The 14,412-nt window shown below is 35.2% G+C and overlaps 1 protein-coding gene across 9 annotated transcripts in view; it reads left to right on the top strand.

Moving 5' to 3' along the window:
* Nucleotides 1-226: 226 nt before the first annotated feature.
* LOC307148455 (uncharacterized protein) overlaps nt 227-14,412 on the top strand; it is a 41,056-nt gene continuing 26,870 nt past the window's right edge. For all 9 annotated transcript variants that reach the window (XM_079854023.1, XM_079854021.1, XM_079854017.1 and 6 more), the window contains exons 1-27: nt 227-569; nt 1,837-2,037; nt 2,128-2,232; nt 2,990-3,085; nt 3,196-3,300; nt 3,474-3,590; nt 3,775-3,879; nt 4,094-4,204; nt 4,464-4,583; nt 4,672-4,791; nt 4,881-4,910; nt 5,181-5,207; nt 6,317-8,035; nt 9,526-9,591; nt 9,708-9,875; nt 10,072-10,155; nt 10,696-10,728; nt 10,817-10,849; nt 11,036-11,083; nt 11,165-11,212; nt 12,954-13,001; nt 13,080-13,127; nt 13,297-13,344; nt 13,710-13,748; nt 13,839-13,880; nt 13,966-14,013; nt 14,241-14,279. In XM_079854023.1, the coding sequence (XP_079710149.1) occupies nt 551-569; nt 1,837-2,037; nt 2,128-2,232; nt 2,990-3,085; nt 3,196-3,300; nt 3,474-3,590; nt 3,775-3,879; nt 4,094-4,204; nt 4,464-4,583; nt 4,672-4,791; nt 4,881-4,910; nt 5,181-5,207; nt 6,317-8,035; nt 9,526-9,591; nt 9,708-9,875; nt 10,072-10,155; nt 10,696-10,728; nt 10,817-10,849; nt 11,036-11,083; nt 11,165-11,212; nt 12,954-13,001; nt 13,080-13,127; nt 13,297-13,344; nt 13,710-13,748; nt 13,839-13,880; nt 13,966-14,013; nt 14,241-14,279 (3,667 nt within the window). In that variant the 5' untranslated portion in view covers nt 227-550. The remainder of the gene's footprint in view (nt 570-1,836; nt 2,038-2,127; nt 2,233-2,989; nt 3,086-3,195; nt 3,301-3,473; nt 3,591-3,774; nt 3,880-4,093; nt 4,205-4,463; nt 4,584-4,671; nt 4,792-4,880; nt 4,911-5,180; nt 5,208-6,316; nt 8,036-9,525; nt 9,592-9,707; nt 9,876-10,071; nt 10,156-10,695; nt 10,729-10,816; nt 10,850-11,035; nt 11,084-11,164; nt 11,213-12,953; nt 13,002-13,079; nt 13,128-13,296; nt 13,345-13,709; nt 13,749-13,838; nt 13,881-13,965; nt 14,014-14,240; nt 14,280-14,412) is intronic.

Below are 14,412 nucleotides of genomic sequence, written 5' to 3'. Positions count from 1 at the left end.
CCACATGCATTAAATGAATGACATGATGTGAAATACCAAAAAGCAATAACTTTACAGTCTGTGAACATGCAACTGTCAACTTTTCTTTTGCCCCCAGTAGTTCACACCCCCTACCGCCTAAAAAGGCAAGAGAGAGTGCAGCTGGTAAACCCTACACTGTCTAAGAATAAACCAGGCTTGCAATGGATAAGGTTACCCTGAAGCACCCCAGCACTTTTCCCGTCCCACACCCATGTGAGGCACCAATAACATGGGCTAAATTACCAGCACCTATTTGCTGCGCCCCCTGCCTGAGCCTGAACTCCCCTGTTTACGTCCCTGACCTAACATCCCATTTTCCCACAGCCATGATCCCAAATCCGGCACTTTGAAAACCCTCATCCCACTTTTCTCACAAGATTGTGAGGTTTCACCCCTGGATTGGATGGGACAACAAAGAGGAACATCATTTAATGAGTTGGATTTAACATCAACTGGGTGAAACCCGCAAAATAAGATTACACAAGCAAAATCAAAGGACATTCATCTGAAGAACCACCAGAACTACACCATGGCTCAGGCAACTAAAGGTACTGCAGGTTTTGTACTCATGATCTCTTGCATTAGAATGACAGACAGAGCTTAATAAAAATACACAAAAATACATATCATAATATTTCAGAAATCAGAATAATAAACCATGGAATAATAAAACACTGAACCACAATAAATGCTGTTGTGATGCTATATAAAACTGAACAGCTCAGTTGTGATCTTAATGTTTTGATTTTAATCTGTTGAAACAAATATGCATACTCATGGCATTTATGTAGCTCAGAACATTTTCAAGACTAATACAGAGAAGTCTATAATTAACTCTGATTTATTCATATCCTTTGAAGTGTGTAGATTTATGAACTTTATTGGTGATATAAAAAATAGGTTTCGTTCAGGGCAATTCTTAAACAAACACACATTCAAGGTTTTATATTTATAGATTTTTTATTAAAAGAAATTAATACAATTTATTCAACAAGGATGCTTTAAATTGATCAAAAGTGACAGTAATAACATATTTAATACCATATATATATTATATTTAATACCATATATATATATATTTCAAATAAATGCTGTTCTTTCAAACTTTCTATTTATCAAAGAAATCCTAAAAAAAAAAAAAAAAAAAAACATGATTCCTCAAAAATATTAAGCAGCACAACTGTATGCAACATTGATAATAATAAAAAATGTTTCTTGAGTAGAAAATCAGCATATTAGTATGATTTCTGAAGGATCATGACACTAAGGTCTGGATCATGATGCTGAAAAAACAGTCATTTAATAATATTTCACAATATTAATGATTTTATTGTATTTTTTATAAAAATTAATACAGCCTTGGTGAGCATGAAGACTTCTTTCAAAAATCATACTGACCCCAAACTTTTGAACTTAGTGTGTCATATTTTGGTGAATCTAGCAAACATGGTTGATATTTGCAATGACAATTACAATATTAAGACTTTTGGTTAGATAGTTTCTTTGTTTAGTTCATGATGTCATTAAACTCAAGCAGCAGGGAGAAAATAACACAAGATGGAGAAGTGTCTAGACTGCACTTAACGTAAGAGAACAGCTGCAACAAATATCAGTTCGACATTATGGTTCTGTATTTATATAGCAATGAAAAAATATGTAGACATAGTCAATAGAATAGATTAATACCATAGGCATTTAGCAACCAACCAATGGGTAGCCTAACATTTTCTCCTGTGTGACATTCAGGAGCAAGTATTTCCAACGTTTGCTATATAGACCATGGTATATGTGTAAAATTCATGCATGTGACTCCAGGTCCAGTGAAGTCCATCCCTCCCACTGCTGTAGATGCTCCGGCTAGGGCAGTGCATCCAGCCTCTCTTACGGCCCGGAGCCATGGAGTTTTACGAATCATGAATCGCCCGGCACAATGGGTTGTCATCCTCACACTTCTGATCTCTTGGTCAATAGCAGGTGTTGTCATGTTCGACTTTGTCAGTGACGATCAGATTGCAAGTGAGTTTTAAATCATTTTCACAGTTCCTGTTTTATTTACTTGTGCTGGTATTTGATTTGTTGGCTTCACTCTAAACTGTTTTCCTCTAGGCATCCAGGATTTTGGTTCTGACCCAGTGTTAGCAGTGAACAAGGCCATTGAAGGCATTGAAAACAAGATAAACCACATGAACGATGTGTTTAATGATGCTCATGGTATGATTGATTTCATAGTGCACAACTAGTTTCTTTTAGTAGCCTAGCTATAATTTTCAGATTTTTTAATTCGGTAATTTGTTATTGATGGAATATTTTAGCCTATTCCTTTCAGTGCAATTACAATGGCCAAAGCTTTCAGTCCTCAAAAAAGAGTGCAAAACAATTAAAGTTCATCATACAAGTAGTCTAAATGACTGGCGTGCTATATTTAAAGTCTTCTAAAGGTATACAGTTGCTTTGTGTGGAAAACAGACCGTCATTATTCACACATAGAGCATCAGATCAATCTGATTCGCGAACGATTCAGACCGTTTCAACCGATTCGCTAAAAAATATTCAACTCAAAAGAATGATTCATTCATGAAGCGGCCTTGGGCCTTGTCACGTGAACGCGCCAATGAATCATGAGAGCGAAATGAGGCGGAAGCCAGAGAATATTGACTTTGATTTTGATCTCTTCCTCACACAAAAATATAATTTGGCTTGAAATATAGCGCGGGAGTCATATTCACTACTTTTTTTGATACTTTTATGATGTTTGTTTGAAAGCCAATTTCATTGTAATTGCATGCAAACGAGTAAACTTGTTTTGTGGAAGAATATCTGGTTTTGAAGACATGAGGTGAGTAAATAATGACAGAATTTTCATTTTTGACTAAGCCAATCCTTTGATAAATAGTATATATATAGTTGTTGATGTTTAAAAAAAAAAAAAGTTTTTATGCCATTATCTCCTCTTTTATTTGGAATACAGAGTCCATCACAGAAATAATATTCAATCCGAAGAAAGCTATTAGTTTAGCTGCTGGTTCATCTGTTTCTTATCTGACAGGAATATTAAGTGCCGATGGTATGTAAATATATTCATTTATGGCCTTTAAAAATTATTCATAAGCAGTTTAAAACAATATTTATTTAGCATAGGCTTATGTTATATTTAATATGTTGTTTTCCTTACAGGAGATACAGTAATCACTGAAACAGTGAAATATAGTGGCACTGTATTGGATGAGGTAACAGAATGGATCAGATCGCCAGTGGGCTACTTATTCCACTTATTTGAAGGTACTTGCATTACTGATCGTGCTGAAATATGTGGCCGTTGTTGTTTTTGAAGCTGACATGCAATCAGAGACTTGTGTACAATAACTCAAGAACATGGTAAAAATAAATTGTTAGTTATATTTGAGCATGTCAGATGCACCATTCATTGTCTGTTTAATGCTTTCCATTCTTAGACATCCTGAATATATTGCTTGCTCCAGTGGATATGGTCAGTCGAGCTGTTGTGCAAATTTTAAGTGGGATCAAGACCATTACACAGTATCTTTCAACCATGTTCGGGGGCACTGAAGGTACCGCAAAGCACCAACATTGATTCTTCTCATTATTCTATATAGCCTATACACTCATAATATCTAAATCATCTATAGGCTAAGGTGCATCTTGTCAATATTCCAGTGTGAATTCCCAAAATAAGCACTGATCCTCAGCAATTGGTGGGATTGTTCAATAAAACAATTGATTTTTTTAAATCAGGGGATACAGGCATCACTGAAACAGTGAAACTTGGTGGCACTGTATTGGATGAGGTTACAGAATGGATCAGATCCCCAGTGGGCTACATATTCCACTTTTTTGAAGGTACCTACATTGTTGTTGTTGTTCTGAGGGCTGACATACAATCAAAACCTCATGATGTGTTCTAACTCAGTACATGTTTCAATCAACATTTGAAATTGCCACTGATTCCATTCATAAAGAAATAATTAGTCATATTGGAGCGTTTCAATGAACCATGATTTCAGCTGCTCATGCCAGTCACTGATTTCTGTTTAATGCTTTCCACGCTTTATAGACGTCCTGGATGTAGTGATCATTTATCCAACAGACATGGCGAGTGAAGCAGTTCTGCAAGTTTTAAGTTGGACCAGGACCATTTTTTCAACCATATTCGGAAACCTTGAAGGTATTCTCACATTATTTTAAACATTTAGTGATATAATCTACTCAACTGTTCGAAAATTTGGGGTCAGTAAGATATTTTTTTATATGCATAAGCTGCACAAATGTTTTCAACTGTGATAAGTAATGTTTTTTGAGCACCAAATCAGCATATTAGAATGATTTCTGAAGGATCGTGTGACACTGAAGACTGGAGTAATGATGCTGAAAATTCACAGAAATAAATTACATTTTAAAATATATATATAATTTCAATATTTCAGCTTGGTTTCCCAAAATGAGCACTGATCCCACGGAACTGGCTGAAATTGTTGTCGAGGAGGCCACAGACGTAAAGAACACTGTCTCTAATTACCTCTCCAGTCTCTTTGCAGGGGACGAAGGTATTGTTCATTTATCAGCTCAAAAAATTTGATCTGTGTTTTTTGCCAAGACAATTTTAATTTGTGTTATATTATGTCTTTTCCCCAGCTGGTGTTTCTGACATTAGCTTTGATCCCATGAAAGTTGTCACAGACACTGTTGAGGAGTTTACTGACAGGAGGGATATGTTGCTGGCCTACCTCTCAAACATGCTCATGGAAGACAAAGGTATCCATATTATTAAGTATATCACAATTATATGCTTGTATCTAAAAAATACATTTCTCTTTAAATATCCCTATTGTTCTCCGTTTCAGATGAAACGCCACAAGTAATCAGACGAAAAGGTTTGTGTCAGTATTTATTCACTTGTTGCTGCACTATGAAACTTCGGCCTCTCTATTGCCATCTGTTCTGTTGAAACATAAAGTTGCATGTTGCATTACAAGGTTTCTTTGCTTTGACAATGGGTGAGTTCCCAGATGTCAACAAGACTTACTGTTAAAAAAAAAAAAAAAAAAAAAAATATATATATATATATATATATATATATATATATATATATATATTTTTTTTTTTTTTTTTTTTAACAAACAATATTCCTAAATCTTCTCCAGGAGAATTTCTGCCACCTATGGAAAAAGGTTAGTAACTGCACATTATTTAATTTACATAAATGCTATAGATTAACGTCAAAACTAACTTTAGTACTCAAACCTGATCAATACTAAAACAGCATTGAAAAACTTAATAAACAGGACTTTTAATTTGGAAAGGAACGAGAGCATGTGAAAAGGTGTATTTTATGTAACATATGCAAGATCTTGAATTGACTAAAATGATATAGTTTCCTGACTCGTCGTCATCCCATATACATTCATCTTTATGCAGAGTTTTGTTGTGTCTTACCATGTTTCCGTCCATTAATTGGAGCGTTTAGAAAACAGTGTTATAGGTTATGTAATATGGCGCATGAAAAGGTCCTGCATGACTGCATACAGGGATGATTGTCATTTATATTTTCTGTCTGTACTATAGTGTGAATGTTAATGTCCTGCACTCTCTCTCACACAGTACTTTATATTATGTACTTTATATTATGTAAAAGTGCTTGCATTTACTTTCTCGAGAATGTTTTAAAAGGAGGTGCATGACATATTTACCAAATACAAAAATAAAAAGATTTATGTCAAATGCATTTCTTGCTGTTTGATTTCTTGCCCCCTTCTTGCGGTGTAGTGCGACGTCTAACCTTCTGTGATACATTCGTCAGTTGATATTCACAAACATAAAGCATGTAGGAGTTCTTACCACCACAGGTATGGCACATGTTGCAGGAATATTGTGACACTCACAATATTAATGCCCTGAGATTTTAAGCTGAGGTTGTTGAAAGAAAGAATTTTCATTTGGAGTCGCTGCGCTGAACTCCTGAACTGAAAAAAATGTATACCTTAAATGCAATGCAAGTCACGTTCGATAAAAAATGCATAAATCTAAATGTTAAAAAGAGTCACAAAATATAAGTATTCAGTTTTAAAGAAAGGGCTATAAATGGTTCAACTGAAGTTTTTTGTCAGGGTGCAACATGTGCATACTGTCACAGTCATCAATGTGATGTAATGAGTGTAACCAAATGTCCAATCAGAACAACCTGTAATGTCTCGTACGTAAATTGCTAAATGTGTTTTTATCTGCAAATTGAACTCAATTCTGTCATAAACCTGAATTGAAAAATGACTTCATGAAACAGTTGCAGAAATACTAGGCAAAAAACAGGACCCTACCTATGCTGCCTACATTGCTATGAGATCCACGGTGAAGGAGACAGACAGCACTAAACAGGAAATGAAAGAGGTTGAGGAGGAACATGGTGAGGTGGAAGCTGCTGAAGATAAAACTGAAAAAGCTCAAGCTACCTTGGACGTTAGCGAGGAGGAAGAAACGGCTGAGGATATCACAGTTGAAGACGCTGAAATGTCCACCGATGTCACAGAGGAGGGAAAAACTACTGGAACAGTTGAAGATATTGGAGATGTTACAGACGAGAAACCTTCTGATATGCCAGATGTCAGAGATGAGGAAACAGCAACTGAAAAGATTGAAGATATCTCTGATTTTGCAGCGGATGAATCAACCGAAATCACCTCTGATGCTTTAGATGTGAAGGACAATGACGATATTTCAGATGTTGTTACAGAGGAGGAAGAAGTTACTGAAATGGTTGAAGATATTCCAGATGTTACAGAGGTGGAACCTTCTGATATGCCAGATGTCATAGATGAGGAAACATCAACTGAAAAGATTGAAGATATCTCTGATTTTGCAGAGGATGAATCAACTGAAGTTACCTCTGATGCTACAGATGTGAAAGACCTTGACGATACCTCAGATGCTACAGATGTGAAAGACCTTGACGATACCTCAGATGCTACAGATGTGAAAGACCTTGACGATACCTCAGATGCTGTTACAGTGGAGGAAGAATTTACTGAAATGGTTGAAGATATTGGAGATGTTACAGGGGTGGAACCTTCTGATATGCCAGATGTCATAGATGTGGAAACAGCAACTGAAAAGATTGAAGATATCTCTGATTTTGCAGCGGATGAATCAACCAAAATTACCTCTGATGCTTTAGATGTGAAGGACAGTGACGATATTTCAGATGTTGTTACAGAGGAGGAAACATCAACTGAAAAGATTGAAGATATCTCTGATTTTGCAGAGGATGAATCAACTGAAATATCCTCTGATGCTACAAATGTGACAGAAGACATTGATGATTCCTCAGATAATGCAGTTACAGAGGAGAAAGAAACAACTAAAGAACCAGCAATCAAAACAGCAGAAGATCGTTCTGATGTTACAAACAAAATTGAATCAGATAATACAGATGTAAAGGAAGTTTATGATGTCCCCAGTGTTCATCCCCAGGAGGATGAAGAATCTGAAATGGTTAAAGACACTTCTGACGTCATAGATGAGGAAGAAGAACCTGAAACAGATGAAAAAGAGGCACAAGAAGATCAGCCACCTGAATTGGCTGAAGCTACTCCAGATACCGTAAGTTTGAAGGAAAAGGAGGAAATGGCAGAACTTGATGATCATGACAAAGTCAACGGTAAGGTTGGTTTAGAAGTGGAAGCCAAGGAGGATGATGCTGAAAAGAGTACAAAGGACCTGGAGAATGAGGTAGATGAAGATGAGGTTGAGGTTTTAAAGGAGGAGATTGAAGAGTCTGATCAAACTATCACTGCTGGTGAAGATGACCATGATGACGAAGAGGAGCTTGTCCTTCTTACTGTCCAACACAATGTCACTGACAGAGATGATGAAAATAACAATAACAACGACAGGAAGAGAGATGTCACAAAAAGAGGCCTGAGCAGGAGAAAAAAATCTGAAAGTCATTCCATTGCATCAGACGACCAAGAAGCACACAAGGATCTTCATGAAGAGTCTGACAAAGGTATCGAACAATTTTGTATAATTAACAAATAGGAAAAAGTGATAGTTGATAGGTGGCAACCAATATCTCAATAGATGACCTTAAAAACTAATTTTAAATCACTTACCAATGGAAAATTAATCACTAAAATAAACAGGATGTTCATTTATTATTATTTTGTTTGTTTAAAAATCATTGTTAGATGATATCCTAACTTATTTATAAATATGCTTTCCTATTCCTCTTTTAACTGCACTCTAAAATAATGTATTAACTGCAGTTGTATAAATAACGTGATATTTAAAGGGAAAGGCTAGGTCACCTAGAAATTAAAATTTTGTCATCATATACTGACCCCAATACATCATATACTGAGTTTTTCCAAACCTGTATGAATTTATTTATTCTGCTGTACACAAAGGAAGATATTTTGAAGAATGTCAGTAACCAAACAGTTGACGGTAGCAATTGACTTGCATAGTATTTTCCTTATAAAGTCAATGGGGCCCATCTACTGTTTGGTTCCCCATATTCTTCAAAATACCTTCCTTTGTGTTCTGCAGAAGAAAGAAACTCATACAGGTTTGGAACAAATTGAAGATGAGTAAATGATGACAGAATTTTCAGTTTTGTGTGAACTGTCCTTTTAACATAATTGAAAAGTCATCAAAAGCACCAAATTTACAATAGTTCTGGTCCAATAATTTGGCTAAGCAGTGTTTAAAGTAATGTTTGAATTCTATGGTTCACATCATTGTAACTACACTGTTGACCATACAAATTACATAGGTTTCCATAATGCATCTAAAAATATCACTTACTGTACTCTGTTAACTTATTTTTTCTTGAACACAACAGTTGCAAGCTATATGTCTGTATTTTGCAGTGATATTCAGTGCAATAGCACTCTCTTGACTGTTTGATATTGCATATATTCTGAAAAACACTGTGTTATCTCTAGTATCTTACAATTTTGACTGAGAAGAACAACAAATTGATGGATGAAGATGAAGTTTCATTCACTGTTGCTTTTAGTTCACCTCTGTTTCTGGAAAGATACTTAAAAGAGGAGCAAAGCTGCTGGAGGATTCATCTAACAGGCTCCGTTGTTGTACATGGTTAATAGATAAATGCATCAAATCATTAGGAAAAATACAGTCTTGTTTATTAAGTATTGTGTAGAATATATTTTTGTATTAAAGTTGATTAAAGCACACAAATGCAACTATAACTAAAAGAAAACTGCATATAATTATTACAAAGCCGTTTATTTTGCTTACCTAAATGGTTCCATTAAGAGAATTAATTATTTAACTCATCCATTATACATTATTCATTTCATTTAGCCATCTAACGCAATAACATGGCTGACAACCACTTTGCTGCTTATAAGTACTATTAATGTTGACACACTTACAGTGCACTAATTCATGCACTAATTCTCATTGTTCATTAATCATATGGATGTTAAAAACATGTAACTCTCATTTAACATTTACTCGTGATTTCAGTTCTTGAACAAGTGAAAGAAGCCAAAGAGAAAAAAGCTAGAGAGGAGATATACAAAATCATTCAAGGTGAATGGTTTGTTGTTTTCTTCAGTGCTTGCACACCGTAAAATAGTGCTTGTGCAGAATGAAAACGGCAATTTATGAGAAAAATGTGACGCATGATCTTTTCTCTTTTATTCCAGATTTGAGGGAAAAGAAGGGTGAAGGTGAAGAGGAAGAGATAACACTACAACAAATAAACATAACAGTAGAAAAAGTCAGGCAAAAAGAAAAAGAACATGACAAAAAGGAGATAGAAAAGGTTAAAAGAAAACAAGAATCCAGAGTGGACAAGACTCAAGAACCAACAGGTAAGACTGATAAAACATATTTAACTTATCCATTTTACTTCTCATATGTAAAAAGCTAAACATCCACATCTAGATTGTATAGATTCTGCTACGATCAAGATGTACTCCAATAGAGTTGCTTTTTATAGATTAGATGTAAAACCCTGCACCTGTTCAAAAGATGATGTACTTGTACTATGTATATTATGTGTTCTAGAAAAGGACATCAAGAAAAAACTTGACAAAAAGGTCAAGGTGACTAAAGTGGATGAGGAACCCCCTCTAAAAAAGAAAAAATCGGGTACATAAATGATGTACTAACACCAGTAGAATAGATAAATAAAGCTCTCTTTCTTCATTACACTGTCTGAGGGTTAATGTAACGTTGGAAAAAAACAACAATATACATTGCATCTATAGCCCATTAGGATATTTTCAATATTTGACCTTTTTTTATTGCTGCAGTAGTTTTTATATGGAGTGTCATGATCATTTAATGTCACATTTAAGGCCAATTCACACTGCACAGACAAATGCTGACTAACACGGACAATCAGCAAATTACAGTTTGTCACTTCTCAGAAGTTCCAAGACCCAACAAACACTGATTCAACAGGTTCAGTCGGCAATCGACCGACCATCGGCAACAGATGGCGATAGGGGTAAACACACTGGTCTGAAAAAACCCAACGAAGTGTCTGTTGCCGTTGGTTAGCATCTGCTGGTTTAGTGTGAATTGCCCTTTACAAAGTCTATTCTAAAGAGAAAACACCAAAAATGTTTACAAAATGTAATATTACAAAATTTGTAATATGTAATGTGTACAATTTCATCTACACAGGACCTGAGAAAAAGGTTAAACCAGCTAAGAAAGGTATTCAACGCATTCTGTGATTATTTTCAACACAACACAATCAATCCACTGTTTCTCTCATACCCTCAATCCCTATGTTGTCTTTCAGATGATGTTACTAAGAAGATGGCCAAAACTAAAGGTAAAAAAGATTCAAAGCATCAGATATAGTATTTCCATACCAGCCACTAACATACAGTAACCAGGGGGTGACCTGAAAGCTCAGTTCTAGTGGTTGAGAGATCTTTGCAGATCTGGGTTGTGTTTTATGTGTATGTCTTTAACAGCCAGTTCATCCACAACTGCATTAATATCTATTGTATCATAGATGTTGAGATTGCCAAGGACAAAACCAAAGCAGCCACTGTAAAGAAAGGTATGTAACTTATGTGGTAAGTGATTTTCTGTTTGGTTAAATTTAAATGAACAGGAAATCAATGTAAATGTTTATTTACAGAAGCTAAAGTGGCCAAAAAAGAGACCAAACCAGCACCATCTAAGAAAGGTATCTCTCTCTATCTATCTCTCTCTCTCTCTCTCTCTCTCTCTCTCTCTCTCTCTCTCTATATATATATATATATATATATATATATATAACTGTCTAATACAACACCATATACAGCCATGTGTAAAAGAAAGGACACCCTTTTGAATTCTATGGTTTTATGTTTTAGGACATAAAAAATCATCTGGTCTTTAGCAGGTCTTAAAATTAAATACAACATTTGGTAAATACAACCTTAGATGAACAACAACACATGACATGTTACACCGTGTCATGGTTTATTTAACAAAAACTTGACCAAAATGGAGAAGCCATGGGTGACAAACTAAGTACACCCTTACGGCTTCCATAGGATTAAAGAGGGTAAGTAACAGTCAGGTGCCGCTAATCAAATGTCTTTGATTAATTGATCATCAGCAAGCATGACCAACTCTATAAAAGCAGATGTTTTGGCAGTTGGCTGATCTGCAGCATTCAGGGGTGTGTTAACACAATGCCAAGGAGGAAAGACATCAGCAAGGATCTTAGAGAAGCAAATGTTGCTGCTATCAATCTGAGAAGGGTTATACGGCCATTTCCAAACAATTTGAAGTCTATAATTCTACAGTAGGGAAGATTATTCACAAGTAGAAAACATTCAAGACAGTTGCCAGTCTTCCCAGGAGTAGACGTCACAGCAAATACACCCCAAGGTCAGACCGTCCAATGTTCAGAGAAACTGCAAAAAACCCAAGAGCTACATCTCAGACTCTACAGATCTCAGTTAACATGTTAAATGTTTAAGTTCATGGCAGTACAATTACAAAAGATGGGACAAGTATTGCATGTTTGGAAGGGTTGCCAGGAGAAAGCTGCTTCTCTCTAAAAAGTACATGGCAGCACGTCTTAGTTTTGCAAAGTTGCATCTGAACAAATCTCAAGACTTCTGGAACAATGTCCTTTGGACAGACGAGACCAAAGTGGAGATGTTTGGCCATAATGCACAGTGCCAAGTTATGTGAAAACTAAACACAGTATATCAGCACAAGCACCTCATAGCAACTGTCCTTCACGCTGATGGAGGGTTGATGATTTTGGGCTTGTTTTGCAGCCAAAGGACCTGGTTACCTTACAGTCATTGAGTCGACCATAAACTTCTCTGTATACCAAAGTATACTGAAGTCAAATGTGAGGCCATCTGTCCTAGAGCTACAGCTTGGGTCATGCAACAGGACAACAATCCCAAGAACACCAGCAAATCTACAACAGAATGGAACTGAAAAAGAAAAGAATCAAGTTGTTGCACTGGCCCATTCAAAGTCCAGACCTCAACCCAACTGAAATGTTGTGGCGGGACCTTTGGCGGGAGCTGTGCATAAATTTGTTGTAAAGAAGACTAGGCCAAAATTCCTCCACAACGATGTGAGAGACTGATTCTGTCATATAGAAAATGATTACTTGAAGTGATCGATGCTAACGGTGGTTCTAAAAGCAATTAATTCATAGGGTGTACTTAGTTTGTCACACATGGCTTCTCCATTTTGGCTTTATTTTTGTTAAATAAACCATGACACGGTGTAATAATTCATGTGTTGTTGTTCATTTGAGGTTTTATTTACCTAATTTTAAGACTTGCTAAAGACCAGATGATTATTTTATTATGTCCTGCATGATACATAAAACCATAGAATTTAAAAGGGTATACTTTCTTTTTCACATGACTGTGATTGCATTTTTTAAACATCTTTTGTCTCCATTTCAGAGGTTGTTGTTTCTAAAGAAAAGGATAAAGCAGCCCCTGTAAAGAAAGGTATGATTCACATCCATATTCTATTTTTCATATTTGCTATAATTTAAGTTCTCTTAATTGTTCTTCACTCATTTGCAGAGACTAAAGTCAAAAAAGAAAAGGCCAAAACAGCTCCTTCAAAGAAAGGTATCACAATGCACATCTAATGTCTCTCGTATGAAAACAGCTATTACAATTTTGTATACTTTCTTTTGTTCAGAAATAACGATGATGCAGTTTTTAGAAAACTGACTGTTTTTTTTGCTGTAAGCTTAATAACGTAATTATTTGCCACTCTTGTTTTTGTCTTTTGAAGAGGCTGAAGTTGTGAAGGAGAAACCTAAACCACATCCTGGAAAGAAAGGTATTTTCCAGTCTGAAGTATTCACATATTTTAGATTATACTGATAAACTCTATTAGTGATAAACTATTACAAATGGACTTCATGGAATCATTAACCCAGAATGAGTTGTCTGGTATACATTTATGATTCTTTTATGGTATTTTTTTTTTTTTTCAATCGTCAGAAAGATTAGCTTTGGCATTCTGCATAACATCATTTTGTGTTTCAACGAATAAAGTAAATAATATAAGTCTGAATGATGATTAAATGTTCATTTTTAGGGGAACTATTGCTTAGCAATCACTGTTATTGATGGTGTGCATGTTGATGATTGTTTGCTCAGACATCAGTATAAAATTTTACTTTTTCTTTAAAAAAACTAAAGATATTAAGGAAAAGGCAAAAGCAGCTCCTAAAGAAAAAGGTATATGCTTGCCTTGTAAAAATCAAACAGTTCATCATTTATTGTAAAAAAAAAAAATTGAATTAGAGATAACATATTTTGTCTGTTTAGTTGCTGATGCTGTCAAGGAAAAAGCTAAGCCAATAAAGAAAGGTAGTTTTTTGTATGCATATGTATTTGTATGTTACTATATATAATGTTTTGCTTAAATGAACAGTTTGTTTCAAATGCTTCCCAGAACTTAAGGTCACTAAAGAAAAGGTCAAGCCTGCACCTTCAAAGAAAGGTACCAGGCTTGCATGTTCTTTTGTAAACATATTTTTGGCTGAAATGTGTCCTTTAAGGGTTAGAGATCATTTTCTGTATTTTGGGGTTGTTAAGCACGCTGTAACTTTCCTTATTCAATTTTAAAATCCATATGGGCTTCATGGATGATACAAGCCAAAAAAAAGTACATTTCTCTGGTAATACAATTGAAGATTCATTGAGACATTGTCTTATTTCATATTACAGCTAAAGTTCCTAAGGAAAAAGCTAAACCTGTGAAGAAAGGTCTGTTTCTAATTCAACATTTTCTTGAGATCAGTTTTATTGTATGATATAACATATGTCATGCAGTACTGCAACCTGAATTCACAAAAACAAAACTGTTAAAGCAAAAAGTGTGGTTATTTTTATTAAGCTT

Source organism: Squalius cephalus (genome assembly GCF_949319135.1).
Source record: "Squalius cephalus genome assembly, chromosome: 20".
Classification (NCBI taxonomy): domain Eukaryota; kingdom Metazoa; phylum Chordata; class Actinopteri; order Cypriniformes; family Leuciscidae; genus Squalius; species Squalius cephalus.
This window is presented reverse-complemented; position numbering and strand designations above follow the sequence as displayed.